This window comes from Phascolarctos cinereus, unplaced genomic scaffold (genome assembly GCF_003287225.1).
Source record: "Phascolarctos cinereus isolate Bilbo 61053 unplaced genomic scaffold, phaCin_HiC Scaffold_4;HRSCAF=312, whole genome shotgun sequence".
Classification (NCBI taxonomy): domain Eukaryota; kingdom Metazoa; phylum Chordata; class Mammalia; order Diprotodontia; family Phascolarctidae; genus Phascolarctos; species Phascolarctos cinereus.
This window is the reverse complement of record NW_027555847.1, coordinates 87325872-87341919: the sequence shown is the minus strand read 5'-3', so window position 1 is coordinate 87341919 and position 16048 is coordinate 87325872. Positions and strand designations below refer to the sequence as shown.

General features: G+C 40.8%; 1 protein-coding gene across 4 annotated transcripts in view; it reads left to right on the top strand.

Annotated features, from left to right (window-relative positions):
- Window positions 1–16048, top strand: part of RNF123 (ring finger protein 123) — a 139694-nt gene that overhangs the window by 27066 nt on the left and 96580 nt on the right. For all 4 annotated transcript variants that reach the window (XR_013485868.1, XR_013485867.1, XR_013485869.1 and 1 more), the window contains exons 2-7: window positions 8506–8618; window positions 9009–9093; window positions 12342–12421; window positions 13275–13372; window positions 14188–14242; window positions 14592–14677. Coding sequence is in view for 1 of the 4 variants with exons in the window: in XM_078152375.1 (XP_078008501.1) it covers window positions 8537–8618; window positions 9009–9093; window positions 12342–12421; window positions 13275–13372; window positions 14188–14242; window positions 14592–14677 (486 nt within the window). In the remaining 3 variants the exon portion in view is untranslated. The remainder of the gene's footprint in view (window positions 1–8505; window positions 8619–9008; window positions 9094–12341; window positions 12422–13274; window positions 13373–14187; window positions 14243–14591; window positions 14678–16048) is intronic.

The window sequence follows — 16048 nt, the reverse complement described above, 5'->3', positions numbered from 1 at the left end:
ACTAGGAAGTATTAGAGGTAGGATTTGAACCCAAATCTTTTGACTCCAAGTTTAGTGTCTTTTTTAGTATGCCATATCAAAAGGCAAGGGGTGGGGAGTGGGCAGTGATGAGATGTGTAAACAGATAACAATGATAATGGCCAATAAGAGTTTATTAAGTATTTACCATGTCAAGCACTATGCTAAGTGTTGGGAATACAAAGAAAGGAAAAAAAAATCTGTACCCTCAAAGAGCTCATATTCTAATGGAGGAGAAGACATATAAATAACTTTGTACCCACAAAGTATATACAGTGTAAATGAAAGTAGCAGTGGGAAGAGCTGGACGAGGTTTCAGAATTGGATTGGAGCTGACTTTTGAAGGAGGCCAGGAAAGCTAGGAAGGGAAGGGAACGAGACAAATTCCAGGTATGGAGGGTGGACAGCCAGTGAAAAGCACCAAGTTGGGAGATAGACTGCTGTGTACAAAAAGGTGAGTATAGCTATATCATACAGTGCATGGAGGGGAGTAAGGCATAAGAAAACCAGAAAGGCAGGAAGGAGCTAGGTTATGTATGGCTTTAAATGTTAAGCAGAAGACTTTATAATTGATCCTCCAGGCAAAAAGGAGCCACCAGAATTTATTGAGTAGAAAAGGGTGACATAGACCTGGGCTTTGGCAGTTTAGTAGACAGTTGATCAGGGTGGGGAGAGATTTGAAGTATGAAGACCAAGTAGAAGCTTACTGTAGTAGTCCAGGTATGAGATGACAAAGGCCTGCATCAGGGTGGTGGCTGTGTGAGTGGAGAGAAGAGGATGTAGATCAGAGATATTGTTAAGGTAGAAACTACAAGGCTTGATTGGATATGGGGACGAATGAGGAGCTGAGAATGACAGGTTATGAGCCTACATGACTGGGAGGACTGGTAGTGCCTTTGCCAGTAGTAGGAAAATTGGGAAGAAGGGGAGGGCTTTGGGCAAAAGATAATGAGTACTGTGTGGGACATGTTGAGTTTGAGATGCCTATGGGACAACTAGTGTGAGAATTCCAAAAGGCATTTGGTAATGTGGGACTGGAGCTCAGAAGAGAGATTAGGGCTAGATACAGAGATCTGGGAATCATGTGTATAAAGTTGATAATTGAACCCATGGGAGCTGATGAGATCACTCAGTAAAATAGTATAGAGGGAGAAAAGAAGAAGGCCCCTGGCAGACACTTGATGTCCTACTTGAAGATCCAGCAAAGGAGATGAAAGAGCAAACAGGTTAGAAAGAGCTAGGGAAGAGCATTACCATGAAAACCTGAAAATGAGAAGATATGCAGGAGGATGGTATTGAAAGCTTTCCCAACAAGTTTAGTAGTCAACATTTCTGAAGTACTTTAAGGTTTGCTAAGAGCATGATGTATATTATGTCATTTCATCTAATAATTACAACCTTGCTGAGGTAGGTTCTATCATCATGCTCATTTTACAAATAAAGAAAACTGAAGTTGAGAGATTAAGTGATTTGCCCAGGGTCATATAGTGTTTGAGACAGGATTTGAACTTGGCTCTTTTTGACCCAAAGTCTGGCTTTCTATCCTTTATGCCACACAGCTTCCTCCTATGATACAAGTTAGATCATGAGAGGCAGTATGGCACAGTGGCCTGGGTTTGAATTTTGCTTCTGACATGGACTGGTTGTAAGACTGTGGGCAAGTCACTTAACTTTCAGCAGCCCAGCCTACTCTGTAGGACTCAAGAGTTGCAGAGAAGATACTGACTTGATTGGGAGAGAGAGTTTCCTCATCTAGAAGTTCCCTTTAGCAATGAAATCATGGATCTAGTCCTTATCCTAGATCATGATTTAGTACATAGGTGAGATCAAACAGATCTAAGATGCGGAGAGATCATTTCTTGGCTGAGGAAATGCCATAGAAGAGATAGCCCCTGAACTGGGCCTTGAAGGAGATGTGTGGCAAATCTCTCCAGGCTTGGAAGGTAGTATGTACAAATGTCTAGAAGGGGGATAGGACAGGATAGGCTAAGGAAATGGTGGCTTTGGATTGATGTGTAGGGTAGTAGTGAAAACTGGAAAAGTAAATGAGGACCAGGTTTGGGAGGACCTTGAATGCCGGATTAAGGACCTTATATTAATTTGGTAGCTATGCCTTTTACTACTGCCTCTAGCATTTGGGAATTCTCAATGGCTATTCATTGGTAGCAGGCACTAATGTGTTATTTTGAAGCTTATAGCAGGCTGAGCACTGCTGCTATTTGCCCATGCTTCCCAAGCAGATTAGAGTCAATAAGTGTTTATCAAATACCTACAGTGTGCACTTGGGGGAGATAAAAATTGAAGACAGTCTTATATTCTATTTGAGGAGACAAGATAAGTGTAGGAGAAACAACTTGGGGATATACACAGGTTATAATCTGCTGGGGAATCCCTGTTTCTAGCCCAGTTTATCTAGAACAGACTATGAGCAGATCTCTATACTCTCCTTGAGTAGGTGGTGACTTGTTCTTACTTGTTTTTCCCCTATTAGAAAGTAGGACCCTCAACACCCTTGCTCCCTGGTACTTATGCTTTCTTTTGCTTCTCTAAGCATCTACTATACTCAGGTGAGTGCATCTGGGGATAAGATAGAGGGTTTTCAGGTGATTTGGAATAGGAAATAAGTTCCTTGATAATTTTTCCTGAGCTCAGGACGCTTATGTTGGAATGTAGCACATATCAGTATCCTACTAGGAATCCTCTCTTGTATCTGCCGAGACTTTTCTGCTTATTTATGTCCTTTGATTTCTTCCCTTCTAGTTGGCTAAATGGATGGATTTCCAACAGGAGTTCCAGGACCTTCCTGATTTCTTGTCTTTCATTTACTTTTTTGCTGACAAATGTATGTTATATTCTTTACTGGAGTCCCAAGAATGGCGCTTCTGAGCCTAGGGGTTCTCAGCCTTTTATGTATGTGTGTGTATGTCATAGACTCCTTTGGCAGTCTGGTGAAGCCTTTGGAGCTCTTCTAAGAATTGTGTTTTAAAAATGCATAAAACAAAATACAGGAGTATTGCTGAGGAAGTCAATTATGTTGAAACAGTTATCAAACTCCTTTCAAAAACCCAAACAAACAAGTTCATGGTCCCTAGGTTAAGAACTCTTATCTTAGCCCATTTCTTTTACTCAGGCAGGGAATTGCAATGCATAGTTACTATTTTTGCATTGCTGTGAAGTGTGTGGAAATGGAAAGAGGATTTTAAGTGTGAGAACTCGGTTCAAACATCTATTTTGCTTGCCCGAGGTCACCTGTGTAGCCTTGAGAAAGTTACTTAATGTCTCTGGCCCCTCAGTTTCCTCATCTTTAAAATTAATTTAGGATAATGTGATCTCTGAGGTCTCTTTCAGGTCCAAATGCTATGATTACATCTTGGATGAAAGCAATGATCTTTTCTTTTTTTTTCTTTAAATCTCTGGATCATTTGTAAAAAAAAAATCATATTGACCATATATCTAATTGCCATTTCTTTCATCTCACAATTTGAAGAAATGTCAGGATGAAATGTTTTTGGGAAAGAGACTCAGCATAGCGTAGTGGAAATGGCACTCGATCTGACTGTTATCTCCAAATTTGGAGGGCTTTGGACCATCTTGTCTCCTCCAGAATATAATACAGTAAAATAAACATTTATTAAGTGCCTACTCTGTGCTAGGGACTGGGCCAAGCACTGGAGATAGCAATAAGAAAAGGACAGTCTGTGCCTCCAAGGATTTTACAATCTAATGGGTAAAGACAGCACAAAAGGAAGCACAAAAATTGAGGGAGGAGGAAAGGTACGTGACTCAGGCAAAATAATGGAGTAGAATCTGGAGAGTATAAGTGATGGGAAAAGAAGGAGAAAAAAGAAGAAAGTGCCTTGTTGGAGAACATTGCATAAGATGGATGGTCAAGAAACAGGCTTTAGGGAGAAGAGATAGACCAGAATGGTCAACATTCTTTTCTTGGATATGCTAATCAAAAGAAGAAAAGAATGGAGACAGCATAATGTGCCATCTAGATACTAGTTGAAAACATGGAACAAATACATAGTAATTTCTTAGCAGCTCAGTCTAAGAAAGAAGTCATAAATGAGGGGCAGCTAGGTGGTGTAGTGGATAAAGCTCTGGCCTTGGAGTCAGGAAGATCTGAATTCAAATTCAGCCTTAGACACTTGACACTTACTAGCTGTGTGATCCTGGGCAAGTCACTTAACCTTGATTGCCTCACTGAAAAGAACAAAAAAAAGTCACAAATGAAATACTAAATGGGAGAAGAGAAAACCTTGGCCCAGGCAGGTGTACAAGTGAAGACTACCAGATATGTAAAGAGTAATTAATACTTAATGCTATAAAAATTATTCTGGGTAATTAAAAAATAAGGTTCTCCAGAAAACTCCTTTTATAAGGCAAATATGTCCTTGATACCCAAATGGAGGAGGGATAAAGCAGAGAAAGAGAATATAAGTCAATGTCAGCAATGAATATTGATATAAAATTTTAAAATAATTCTAGTAAAAAGACTAGCAATTTATCCAAAAATTATTCACTTTGGCTAAGATAAAATGGTTTAACAATGAGGAAATTAGGACAATTAATCATGTTAATCAAAAAAACCCAAAACAAAACAACCCACTTGAAGTAGGTAAAGGCTTTGACAAAATTAAATATTCATTTCTGCCTTAAACCCTAAAAAGCAAAGGTGTGGAAATGCCCTTTAAAAAATACTATTTGTTAGGGGCAGCTAGGTGGCGCAGTGGATAGACACCAGCCCTGAAGTCAGGAGGACCTGAGTTCAAATGCGGCCTCAGACCAAACACTTCACACTTACCAGCTGTGTGACCCTGGGCAAGTCACTTAACCCCAACTGCCTTAAAAAAAATCTATAATCCTAAAAATACTATTTTTTTAAAAGTCTATCTCTGAAACCAAAATTAATATTATTTGCAATGGAGAAATATAAGAAATTCTCCTAATAAGTACAAGGGTAAAGTAAGGACTCCTTTTTCTCTACTACTATTATTTTTATTATTTTTAAATTAAAATTTTTCAGTCAACAAAAATCTGCCTTCTTTGCTTTCCTTTTCCTCCATTGAGAAACAAAGAAAACAAAATCTCGGTTACAAACCTGCATAGTTGGCAAAACAATTTCTCACACTGGCCATGTTCCCCTCAAAAAATCTCAGTCTGTACTCCTGAGTCTGTTACCTGTCTTTCAGGACGTAAGTAGCATGTTTCACCATGACTCCTCTGAGATCATGGGCCAGTCGTTGCATGGATCCAGGTTCCTGAGTCTTTCAAAGTTGTTTGTCGTTACAATACTATTGTTATTGTATAAACTGTTTTCTTGGTTCTGCTTGCTTCACATGAGTCATCCCAGGTTTCTCTGAAATGTCCCCTTCATCGTGTCTTACAGCACAATAGTATTACATCACATTCGTATACCATAATGTGTTTAGCCATTCCTTAGTTGATGGACATCTACTCAGTATTTAATTCTTTTCCACCACAAAAAAACTTACTATACATATATATGTGTACATACATATATATATATATATATGTGTGTGTGTGTGTGTGTGTGTGTGTGTGTATATGTGTATATATGTATATATATACACATATACACACACACATTTATGATATAATATATTTGGGGCATAGACCTAGAAGTGGGATTATTGGATCAAAGAATATGCACAGTTTAACATTTTCCACACTAACAGTTTTAGAATTACTAGTGAAATAAGACTAGAAATTAAAACCATAAACATCAGGAAAGTGGAAAAAAAAGTTACTCCTATCTTTAGACATAATACTTTATTTAGAATATTACAGAGAATGGAGAAGCTTGTTATTAGTAGCTTCAGTAAAATAGGAGGATACAAAGGAAATCCACAAATGTCATTTCTATGTAGCAGTAACAAAAACTAGTAGGGAATGAGAGAAATCCCATTTAAAATAACTACAAGAGGCATAAAATATCTGTGTGTCAACTTAACAAGACACACCGAAGACTTACAGAAAAATACAAACTACTTTTTACAGAAATAAGAGTTAAACAAGCAAAGGGATATTCACTGTCCCTTTTTGTGTTGACTAATAAAATACAAATAATGATGCTCAAGTTAAAGATTTAGTGTTATGCTAACCAAGTTAATAATTGTGTTACTTTACAGAACTAATAGAACAAATAATAGCAAAATTCATTTAAAAGATAAAGATATAGAATCCTAAGGAAAATAGTTAAATTAGGAATGAAGAACAGCACTCTCAGTCTTCAAAGTATTTCATGATGCATAAGCTATCAAAACTATTTGTTACTAGTTAAAAAATAGAAGATCAGTGAGACAGACTTGGTGAGCAAGAACCAGAAACAATGGAACATAGTAGCCCAGTGTTGATAACAGTATCTCAGTATTGAGACTAAGATTTTATGAAATATGCCATAATAATTTTCAAATGAATACATGACCTAAAATAAAAGGTCATAGCATGATAAAAATTATGGAATGGAAGAAGGCACCTTATGATTTGGAGAACTCTTAAAGAAGGGGATCATAAAAAAAGAAAATAGAAATCCACAAAAAATTGTAAAATTTTTGCATAAGACAGAATCGTTACAGCTAGAATGAGAAAATTGCTAACTGGAAAAAAACCTTTACATTAACTATTTTTTTTGATATTCAAGACGTATGGAATTTATATAAATATTTAAAAGCCAAGAACACATTCAGGTGGTTAAAAGACTTAAGTTTTCAAAAGAAGAGTGTAAACTATCAACTACCATATAAAAATTGTTTCAAATAACTAATAATAAGAGAAATACAAATTAAAACAATCCTGAGATTTACTTCACCCAGTAAATTGTTAGCAATGACAAAAGACAGAAATAATCCATGTTGGGGGCAGCTAGGTGGCGCAGTGGACAGACCAACAGCTCTGGAGTCAGGAGGACCTGAAGTTCAAATGCGGCCTTAGACACATAACACTCAGTAGCTGTGTGACTCTGGGCAAGTCACTTAACCCCAAATGCTTCACCAAAAAAGAAAGAAAGAAAGAAAAGAAACAATCCATGTTGGAGAGGCTGTGGGAAGTGGGAAGACAGACACACTAATATACACTGTTGGTAGAGCTATGAATTGGTCTGGCCATTCTGGAAATTAATTTGTAATTAGGCAATACAAGTCCCTAAATATTTATACCCTTTGATTAGAGATTCTGCTGCTGGGCATATATACAAAAGGAGGTTAGATAGGAAAGAAGATTCCCTTGATGGCTACAATGTTCATAGTAATGCTGTAGCAGCAGTTAATGATTACCTAGCTTTTGTTCTAGGCACTCTGCAGAAATAAAAATGAAACAGTCTCTGTCCTCAAGTGGTTTTACATTCTGTTTGAGCGAGACTACATGTGCATACACATGTGTAATTTCACAACTTGTTGCAGAAAACATTTGCATTACATATATATACACATATATGTGTTTATATATATATATATATATATAAAGCATACACACATATACAAACAAAATACAAGGCAATATTTCATGGGTGGCAGTAGCAACTGGGAAATGAAGAAAGGCCTCAGATAGCTTTGAGGAAAACTAAGAATTTTAAGAGACAGGTGAGATGGGAGAGTACATTCTAGGTGTGGGGGCCAGCTAGTTGGTGGACATGTTCTGCAAGAAATTGTAGTTTCAGGGCAGCTAGGTGGCACAGTGGATAGAACACCAGCCCTGAAGTCAGAAGGACCTGAGTTCAAATGCGGCTTCAGACCAAACACTTGCCACTTACTAGCTGTGTGATCTTGGGCAAGTCACTTAACCCCAGTTGCCAAAAAAAAAAAAAATTGTAGTTTCAGGGAGCATCTCCAACAGGGCAGCTGGCACTGACTGAGGAACCCAGGAATTCCTGGACTTCCAAGGTAGTCAGTTGGCTTGAAAAGTTTGTCTCTAGCCATCACTGTTTAGTCCATTGCGCTCGGGGAGAACACGCAAAGGAGAAACAGTGGCTAGGGCCGTGAGAGTCATTCTTGTGTTTATATGTTCAGCCCATACTTTTGCTGCCATTTGCAAGCAGTCTCTACTATTTTTTAAAAATATATACTTATTATGAACCTGACAGGCATCAACTGACATGAGCATTTCTGTATACAAAGGACAGAAAAAGAGGATTGTATAGAAAACCATGAATCCATTATGAGCAGCTTATTGTTTGAAAGTGTAACATGGTAATGCCAGCACTGCTCTGCTTGTCTTCATCTTCTTCTGAACTTCCTTCTGCTCTAATCTGTGTATTTTTAAAATGTTGCATTGATACTCTTTATTTTTTTACGTCACCATCCCTATACCCAATCCTCATACAGCACTTCCACCCTTTCTTCACCCTCCCTCCCCAACTCCCCCACCCCAATCCGAAAATTCTCCTTTGTAACAGATAAGTATAGTTAACAAATTTAGGTTGTATTGATTATGTGTGAAAATCTGTGCTTTGTGTTCCCACCCCAGGATCACCTGACTGTTCACTGAGAAATGAAGAATGACGTCAAAAGGGGCAGGCACATCTTTCTCCCAAAAGAGTTACAGACTGGCCTCTGATTCTGAGAAGCCCAAAGTCACAGGTGGGCGTCCTGGGCCAAGAAGGGGAGGCCACGGAGGAGGGAACTCTAGAGTTCTTGTTGACCACATTACCAGCAGTTATTAATTCAGCCATTTAGGTCAAGAAAGTGTTTTGAGGAGAAGCAGAAGGCCCAGAAATGTATAAATTAGCCCACCAGCCTCTGAATAACAATCCATTGACAATGTTTTCCTTTGTCTTCAATAGCAGCGGATTGTATAACTTGCCGAAATTCTTACACCTTCCTGCAAAATGTGGCTTCCTTTCCTCAGTATTCCTTTAGCTCAGCTGGGGAGTGACTAGCCCAAATACTGTACAGGTGACTTAGCACCTTGTTAACCATAATGACTTTTATTCCCTTGTTTTTTCCCCATTTGGCTTCATGTGCTTACAGGTATTGTCAACGAAAAGTTACTGAATGACTACCTACAGCGTATCTTTCCCAGCCCAGACCAGATCCCCTCCACCACAGCTACCAGGTATAGTGGATGTCTTCTCTGTGTCAAGTACAGGGCTGATTTGGGGTGGGAGCTGCTGCTACTCTTGGGACCCATCCTTTTGGAGGTAGGAGGAGGTGTTCTGTCATTAACAAATGATGAATAAATATTTATCACCTTTTATGTGCAGAGCTTTATAGCAGGCACTCTCAGGAATACAGAGAAGGTTCCTTATTGGTGTGAATATAGGTCATTGATGAGTATGGGTTGCACATGTAAAATGAGATCTTTCTGAAATGAAAAACAATATATAGGTAGAACCAGAAAAAGAACACCATTTTAAGCTGTCACGTGGTGTTCGCTAACAGTCAGATGGAGAGAGAAAAAAAAGGTTGGCTTTTATTTTAGTCAGGCTGATATGATACACAACACATTCTCTACCTTCTTCTAAGTGTCCAGTCTGTATAGGGCAATCAACTGTGTCCACCGTGAAAAGGTAAATAATGCAGGACAGTGCAGTCTAAGTAAGTGTTCAACAAATGGGACAGCTTGCAAGTGCGTTAGGAGCTCAGCAGAAAGAAAGGTCCTTGTAGGCTGTGGGGGTCAGGGCAGGTTTTCCCAAGAAGCTGAGCCATAGAGATATCATGGCATCTGAAGCTTACAGTGTAGTCAGAATACCAGCCAGGATCACCAGGGCCCTCATGTGAGTGGATAGCCATCTTGACAGGTATTCACTGATAAGCTATTATTGTCATTATTATTACCTTACATTTGTAAAATGACTTATGGTATATAAAGTACTTAATGTACATGAGTTTCATTTTCCTCATTGATTATCGCCATTTTACAGAAGAGGAAGCTGAGGCTCAGAGAAGGGAAATAATAATTTGCTCAAGAGTTCAAAGGGATGGAACTTTTGCCAGTGCCAGGCCTCCATCCTAGTTCTCCTGACTTGAAGTCCAGTCCTATTTCTCCTGTGGCACACTGCTATTTAAAGGAGTCCTATGGTGAATTTTTTGGGAAAGTGAATCTTTTTCAATTCAGCAGCCATTTTTAAGTGCCTGCTATTTGTTTAGTGCTGGAGATCCAAGATAATTACATTGTCTCTGCTCTTTAGAAACTTAAAGTCTCTTGGAGGTTAGGGTGGATAAGGTAAATATTCCCAGGTAAATATGATGCAAAAGAGAAGGTTTTAGGGGAAAGGATACAGCCAGAGTACTCCACTTAAGTTTGAGGAAGGAGAAATTATTTTCAGCTGGAGGAATTATTTTGGAAAGTGAATTTCTTATGCATGAAGAGCCTAGACTTTCCAGTATTGGGTTTATTTAAAGTGAGCTACTTGTTACACCTCACAAGTGGGTAGGTGAGTGGCAGTCTCAGCCAGGAATCGCTGCCATGCCCCACTGCCAGCATTAGGGTGGGATATGATAGCTCTGGAGCCTGAGGGCCATGGCACCAGGGAAGTTATTGTGGAGACATCACATCCAAATTCCTCCTGCAGCTTCTTTCCTGGGTAACGGAGGTAAGATACAGGAGGAAGCAGGAACTGCTGGGTCCGAGGCTTCTCTGCTGCCTTGTTGTGGGAATGATATAGAGATGGAGAGAATTGTTCACCATCTCACAACCCTCCTCTTGCGTTAGCAATAAAAGGGTAATTGGATGAAAGCTGTGTGGTAGCAAAGGACCACCTGAGAGTGTGCTGCAGGCAGGTTTACCTGTTTGATGAGGCCAGCTTAGATAGCTGGAGTAAGGGAAAAACTGCAGACAAGTTTGTGCCATTGCTGGGCTGGCAATAAATCTGAGTGACTGGTATTTTTTGCCACTGGTGGAAGGGCCCTGGGGCCCTGTGGAGAATTGTTTGGAGGAAAGATGCCCAGGAATACATTGCCTGAGCCCTCCTAAGGTTACATTCCTTCCTCTATTCTTAGATGCTGAGCTCATGTCAGAGCAGCGAGGGAAGCTAAGAATAACACCAAGACCTTTTTACTACTGGGAAATGAGTTAAGGTTACAGTGGACAGGAGGGAAAGCAGAGGTTACCTTTAGTCCTGGGATGAGGCACTGTTGGTAACATCATGAATATCTGCCTTTAATATTTTAGGATTCACACATGCAGTTAAGATGGTACATGGTAGCTGAGGGTTAGGGCAACATTTTTAAAAATCACTCCAGTTATATTTCTGTCTTCTGTTTCTTCTGGGATTGAATCAAGGATGATTGAGGCAAGAGGTAGGGAGAGATGTTTGCAGTTCCTCTACCATCTTTACATCTATCCAAAATTAAGGATTGGCTTGACATTTACACTTGTATTACAGATCAGCTCACTGTTTCTGAGAAACAAAGGAATAGGGCTTATATATGTAAACAGGATTTTCTGACTTTAGAGATGGGACTGAGTGACATAGTAAGAATCTAGCCTCTTCTTCACCTGTCTTTTGTGAGTAGGCCAGCATTTGTTGGTGTGGCATAGATCAAATCTACCAGCTGTTCTAGTTCAGCTCATTTTTTATGTTGACATTGGCCTTGGAGCTCCTCCAGCTAGTGATGAACCCATGTTCTTAAGCATCTGGTGCTTTCTTGGCTACATAGGATAACACTAAGAGGGGAAAGTGCTAGGGAGACTGGCTTAGGTGATCCAAATATTTCAGTGGGAGCCTTTGGGGGTGGCAGGTTCACTGTCCATCACTGACTGTCTTTAAGCAAAGGCTGGTGGACCACTTGTTGGGGATTCCTCTTCGGATATCCTAGTGTCTCAGAGTGGGTGGAGCCCACAGAGGCTACATCTAGTCCAGCCTATATCTAAGCAAGAATCTCCTTTACAACGTTCTTGATGAGTAGACATCAGCTCTCTCTCTGGTTTATTTTTTTAAAGATCTTCACTATGGGGGAGCTCACTGCCTCCCAAGGAATCTTACTCCATTGTTGAACAGCTCTAATTATTAGGAAGTTTCTCTTGCATCAAACCTAAATGTATGAGTTGGATTTTATGACCTTTGAGATCTCTTTTAACTCTGATATTTTGAGATTCTGTTTGTATCTCTCTGGGCCTTACAGCCATATCTCTTAATTCATCCACTTACAGTGCCAGCTCCCCAGGGCCCCATCCTCTAGCACCAGGACATGTGGCTTCATTAGAGGGGATTAACAACGGTTTACTCGACTGTCATTGGTATTTTGTGTCCTCTTCAGGGTTAGGGAAATATGGCTCTGATGCTTAAACTCTTGCAGCTCAATAAACCCCTATTGCCTGGAATAGATGAAGTAAGTCTCTCTCTTACCCTCTTTTTCCAGAAAACCTCTGACTTTTCAGAACCTTCAGGAACATCTGGACCAGCTGCTGAAGGAGGAGGATGAGGCTGAAGAGAGTGAAGGTAGAGAGTATTCCTAAGGTGGCAGAAATCCATGCTCATATGGTGGTGATGACTGAAAACCAGTTTTTTGCACTAGGTTCATAGACAGAGGGGTAGATGAGGGCTTTTAGAATGGAGCAAGGCCAAGGCATTGCAGGGGCTGGGACCTCTTGTGAGAAAAATGCTCGTGTAGCCACCTCGTTCCCCTAAAATGGGACCCCAGGAGGAGTGTGCATTTATGGAATGACTAGTGCTTGCCTCCTGAAACTTTCCCCTTCTCCACAAAGGCTCTTCAAAAGAGACCTGGATCTCTCTCATCCAGGGTGTTCCTCTTCTAGCTTCTTTCTTATTTGGCAGACCTCAGGACTTGCTTTGGGCTTCTCAGAGAGGCCTAAATAGAGGAAGCTCTTAGGGGCAGCTGGTGGCAAAGTGGATAGAGCACTGGCCCTGGAGTCAGGGGGACCTGAGTTCAAATCCGGCCTCAGACGCATAATACTTCCTAGCTGTGTGACTCTGGGCAAGTCACTTAACCCCAATTGCCTAGCCAAAAAAAAAAAAAAAAAAAGAGTAAATAGAGGAAGCTCTTACAGAAGCTTTGAATATCCTTAGATTTAGGGAGTAAGCCCAGGCTGGGAAAATTGCAGTAATCTAAGTAGGTGATCCCATCAGATATCGATTTCCTTGTGAAAAGCTGAGGCTTTGAAAGTTGTTCTAAGAATGTCAGTCTGATTTTAACCCATCAGGTGAGGTGGTTTGGGACTGACCACAAGGAGAGCCTTCTCACTGGTAGCACACCTCAGCCTCCTGCTTGTTTGGGTCTTTGGTTTTGCTCCAGATGATTTTAGCTGATTGTCCCATCCCTTCTCTGTTTCAGAACAGCCTGTAGAAGGGCGGCTTGGGCCATCCACTGTGGTCCTGGATCACACAAGCGGCTTCGAAGGGCTACTCCTGGTGGATGATGACCTTCTTGGTGTGAGTTTGGAGGGGACTTAGAAGTGGAGAGTGGGTGGCCTCTGTCAACATTAGGGAGGGTGGTGGCACCTCACAGTTGTGGAAATCCTCAGGTAATGGCTGTCCTAATTTGTTCCATGCTGCAACTTGCTGCTTAGATTTTGACACTCATAGCTTGAGTCTCTGATTCCTCTGGTCAGGGTGCATGCAACCTGATGGTTTGTGAATGGGGAACCGAGTTAACCTTTCTGGGTTTGGGCCTCTTTGAAAAAAGGTGGTGAATCTGCAACTGGGAAATAAGATATACAGGAAATGGGGTATAGAAATATATCCTGCCCTACAGGAAAATAGAAGGGGAAGGGGATAAGAGAAGGGGGGAGAGATAGAAGGGAGAGCAGATAAGGAGAAGGGATATTCAGAATACATGCCGTGTTGGGGTGGGGGGGGAGGGAGGAGATGGAGAGAAAATTTGGAACTCAAAATCTTGTGGAAGTGAATGTTGAAAAATAAATAAATTTAAATAAAAAAAATAAAATAAAATAAAAAGAAGGAAGTGAATCAAATAGACAAGTTACACAAGTAATGCTAATCCTCCTTAACCTTGTGGGGCCTGGCTATGTCTCTCTGCTATTCTTGAGCATAGTGATTAGGGGAAGGCATAACATGAGAGCTTTGACCAGATCTCATTGAGATGATGCATCCTTTCCCTTGTCCAAGAGAGACTTTTGTTTCTCATATTTCAAAGTTCTGGAAGGGAAACAATTATTGTCTGTTGCAGAAAGAGTATAGGTAGGGATTTATCCTAAGACCCAAATCCATTTCCTTCCTTGGTTTAGGTTATTGGACACAGTAACTTTGGTTCCATTCGGGCCACCACCTGTGTGTATAAAGGTAAGTACCTTCAACTGGTTGGAGGGAATGTAGTGGGGGCAGGGGACTTTCATGGGGTCTCCTTTCACAGAGAAAGATAAAGGTTGTCTTGTCCTGCATGCTAATTTTTTTGGGACCTTTGAGGATTTAGGTGCTGTGTGCTAGTGTGGGTTATTGAGTGCTAGACAAAGCAGATCTCAGTGGGAAGGAGGCAGGACCTGGAAGCATCCTGCAGCCTCTGTGGAATGAGGCCTGCCAAGACAAAATGAAACCTTTCCCAGTGCAGTGTGGTGAGACTCTTAGTGTGGTGTTTACTATAAGTATAGTAGCTCCTCATTAATGAATCAATTTGTATCTGACTTGCTTCTAGGGAAATGGATCTATGAGGTGCTCATCTCCTCCCAGGGGCTCATGCAAATCGGCTGGTGCACCCTCAATTGCCGATTCAACCAGGAGGTATGTTAGCCTGGAGTGCTTGTATTTAGCCTTTCACCTTGTCCTGTAGTACCTCACTAGAGCTTGGTGAGAACAGAAGCCTGTGTATAGATTCCAGAGTTGAGGAGACTCCTCTTGCTTTGGGGGTGCTCTCAGGGATAAGACCCTTTTGCCTGAGAAAAGCCAAGTTGAAGTTACAGCAATAGGCTCTCTACGTTCCCCTCATGGAACAAAGTCTGTCTTTACCTTCCTCACTCTGCTCTCTCTCTTGCCAGAGCTGGAGCAGGCTGTGAGAATATAGTCCCAGACAATATAATATGATATAATAAGCATTTATTAAGTGTGTAATGGGGGCAAATCCTGTGTTAGCTTCCATAGGAGATAGGAAGTTTAGTGGAGATGAGACCTAGTTCCTCTCCTCATGGAGTTTCCAGGATATGATATGTACATAAATAACTGTTATTGTTAGTCATTTCAGTCGTGTTCAATTCTTGGTGACCCTGTTTGGGGTTTTCTAGGCAGAGATAGTGGAGTGGTTTGCCATTTCTTTCTCCAGCTCATTTTGCAGACAAGGAAACTGAGGCAAATTGAGTTAAGTGACTTGCCCAAGGTCACACAGCTAGTAAGTGTCTGAGGAGAGATTTGAACTCGGGAAGATGAGTGTTCCTGACTCCAGGCCAAGCACTCTCTCCACTGCACCACCTCACTGCCTCATAAATAGCCATAATATATGATAAATAAGAAAAAAGTTCTATTCTGATGCCTCATCTTACTTTGGAGTTGACTCCCAATGATTCTTCAAGGCTTTGTCAGTGGAGTTCTGGCAGGTTTTACTAAGCTGGAAAAAGTGAGTATAGTCACAATAGCAGACTCTTTCTGCTGTAGGAGAACCAGCCTAGCTAATACCGAGAGGACCCTCACCAGTAGGTTGACTGTTGGGTGATGAATTCTTTGGCCATGGCAGCCCACAAAACAAACAAAAAAATACAAAATGTTCCATAGTTTTATGAAGCCCTCTTCTGCTTCTGCAGTAATAGTAGCATAGTGGCCAAAAAAGAGGTACAGAGTTCTCACAGGCAGTTTTTAGACATTCTACAAGCGTTAAATCTTAATTCTTGTTACTCTGAGTATGAGATCCTTGTCCAGTGGACAGTGAGTCAGTGTATTACTGGAGGAACTGGACCACATCAGTACTGACTCTCTTACTCTAAATGTAACTAGGAGACCCAGAAAGGTTACAGCTAAATGGAAGGATGGCTTGCAGGTTCTCCTAGGAGAGACAAACGTGCCAGCAGCATTGAGTTGGTCATACACCCAGAGGCATAGAATTAGGACACTTGCATCTCACCTCTAAGTGTGGCCCTTGATGAGCATTAGCAAGGGGAGCACTAT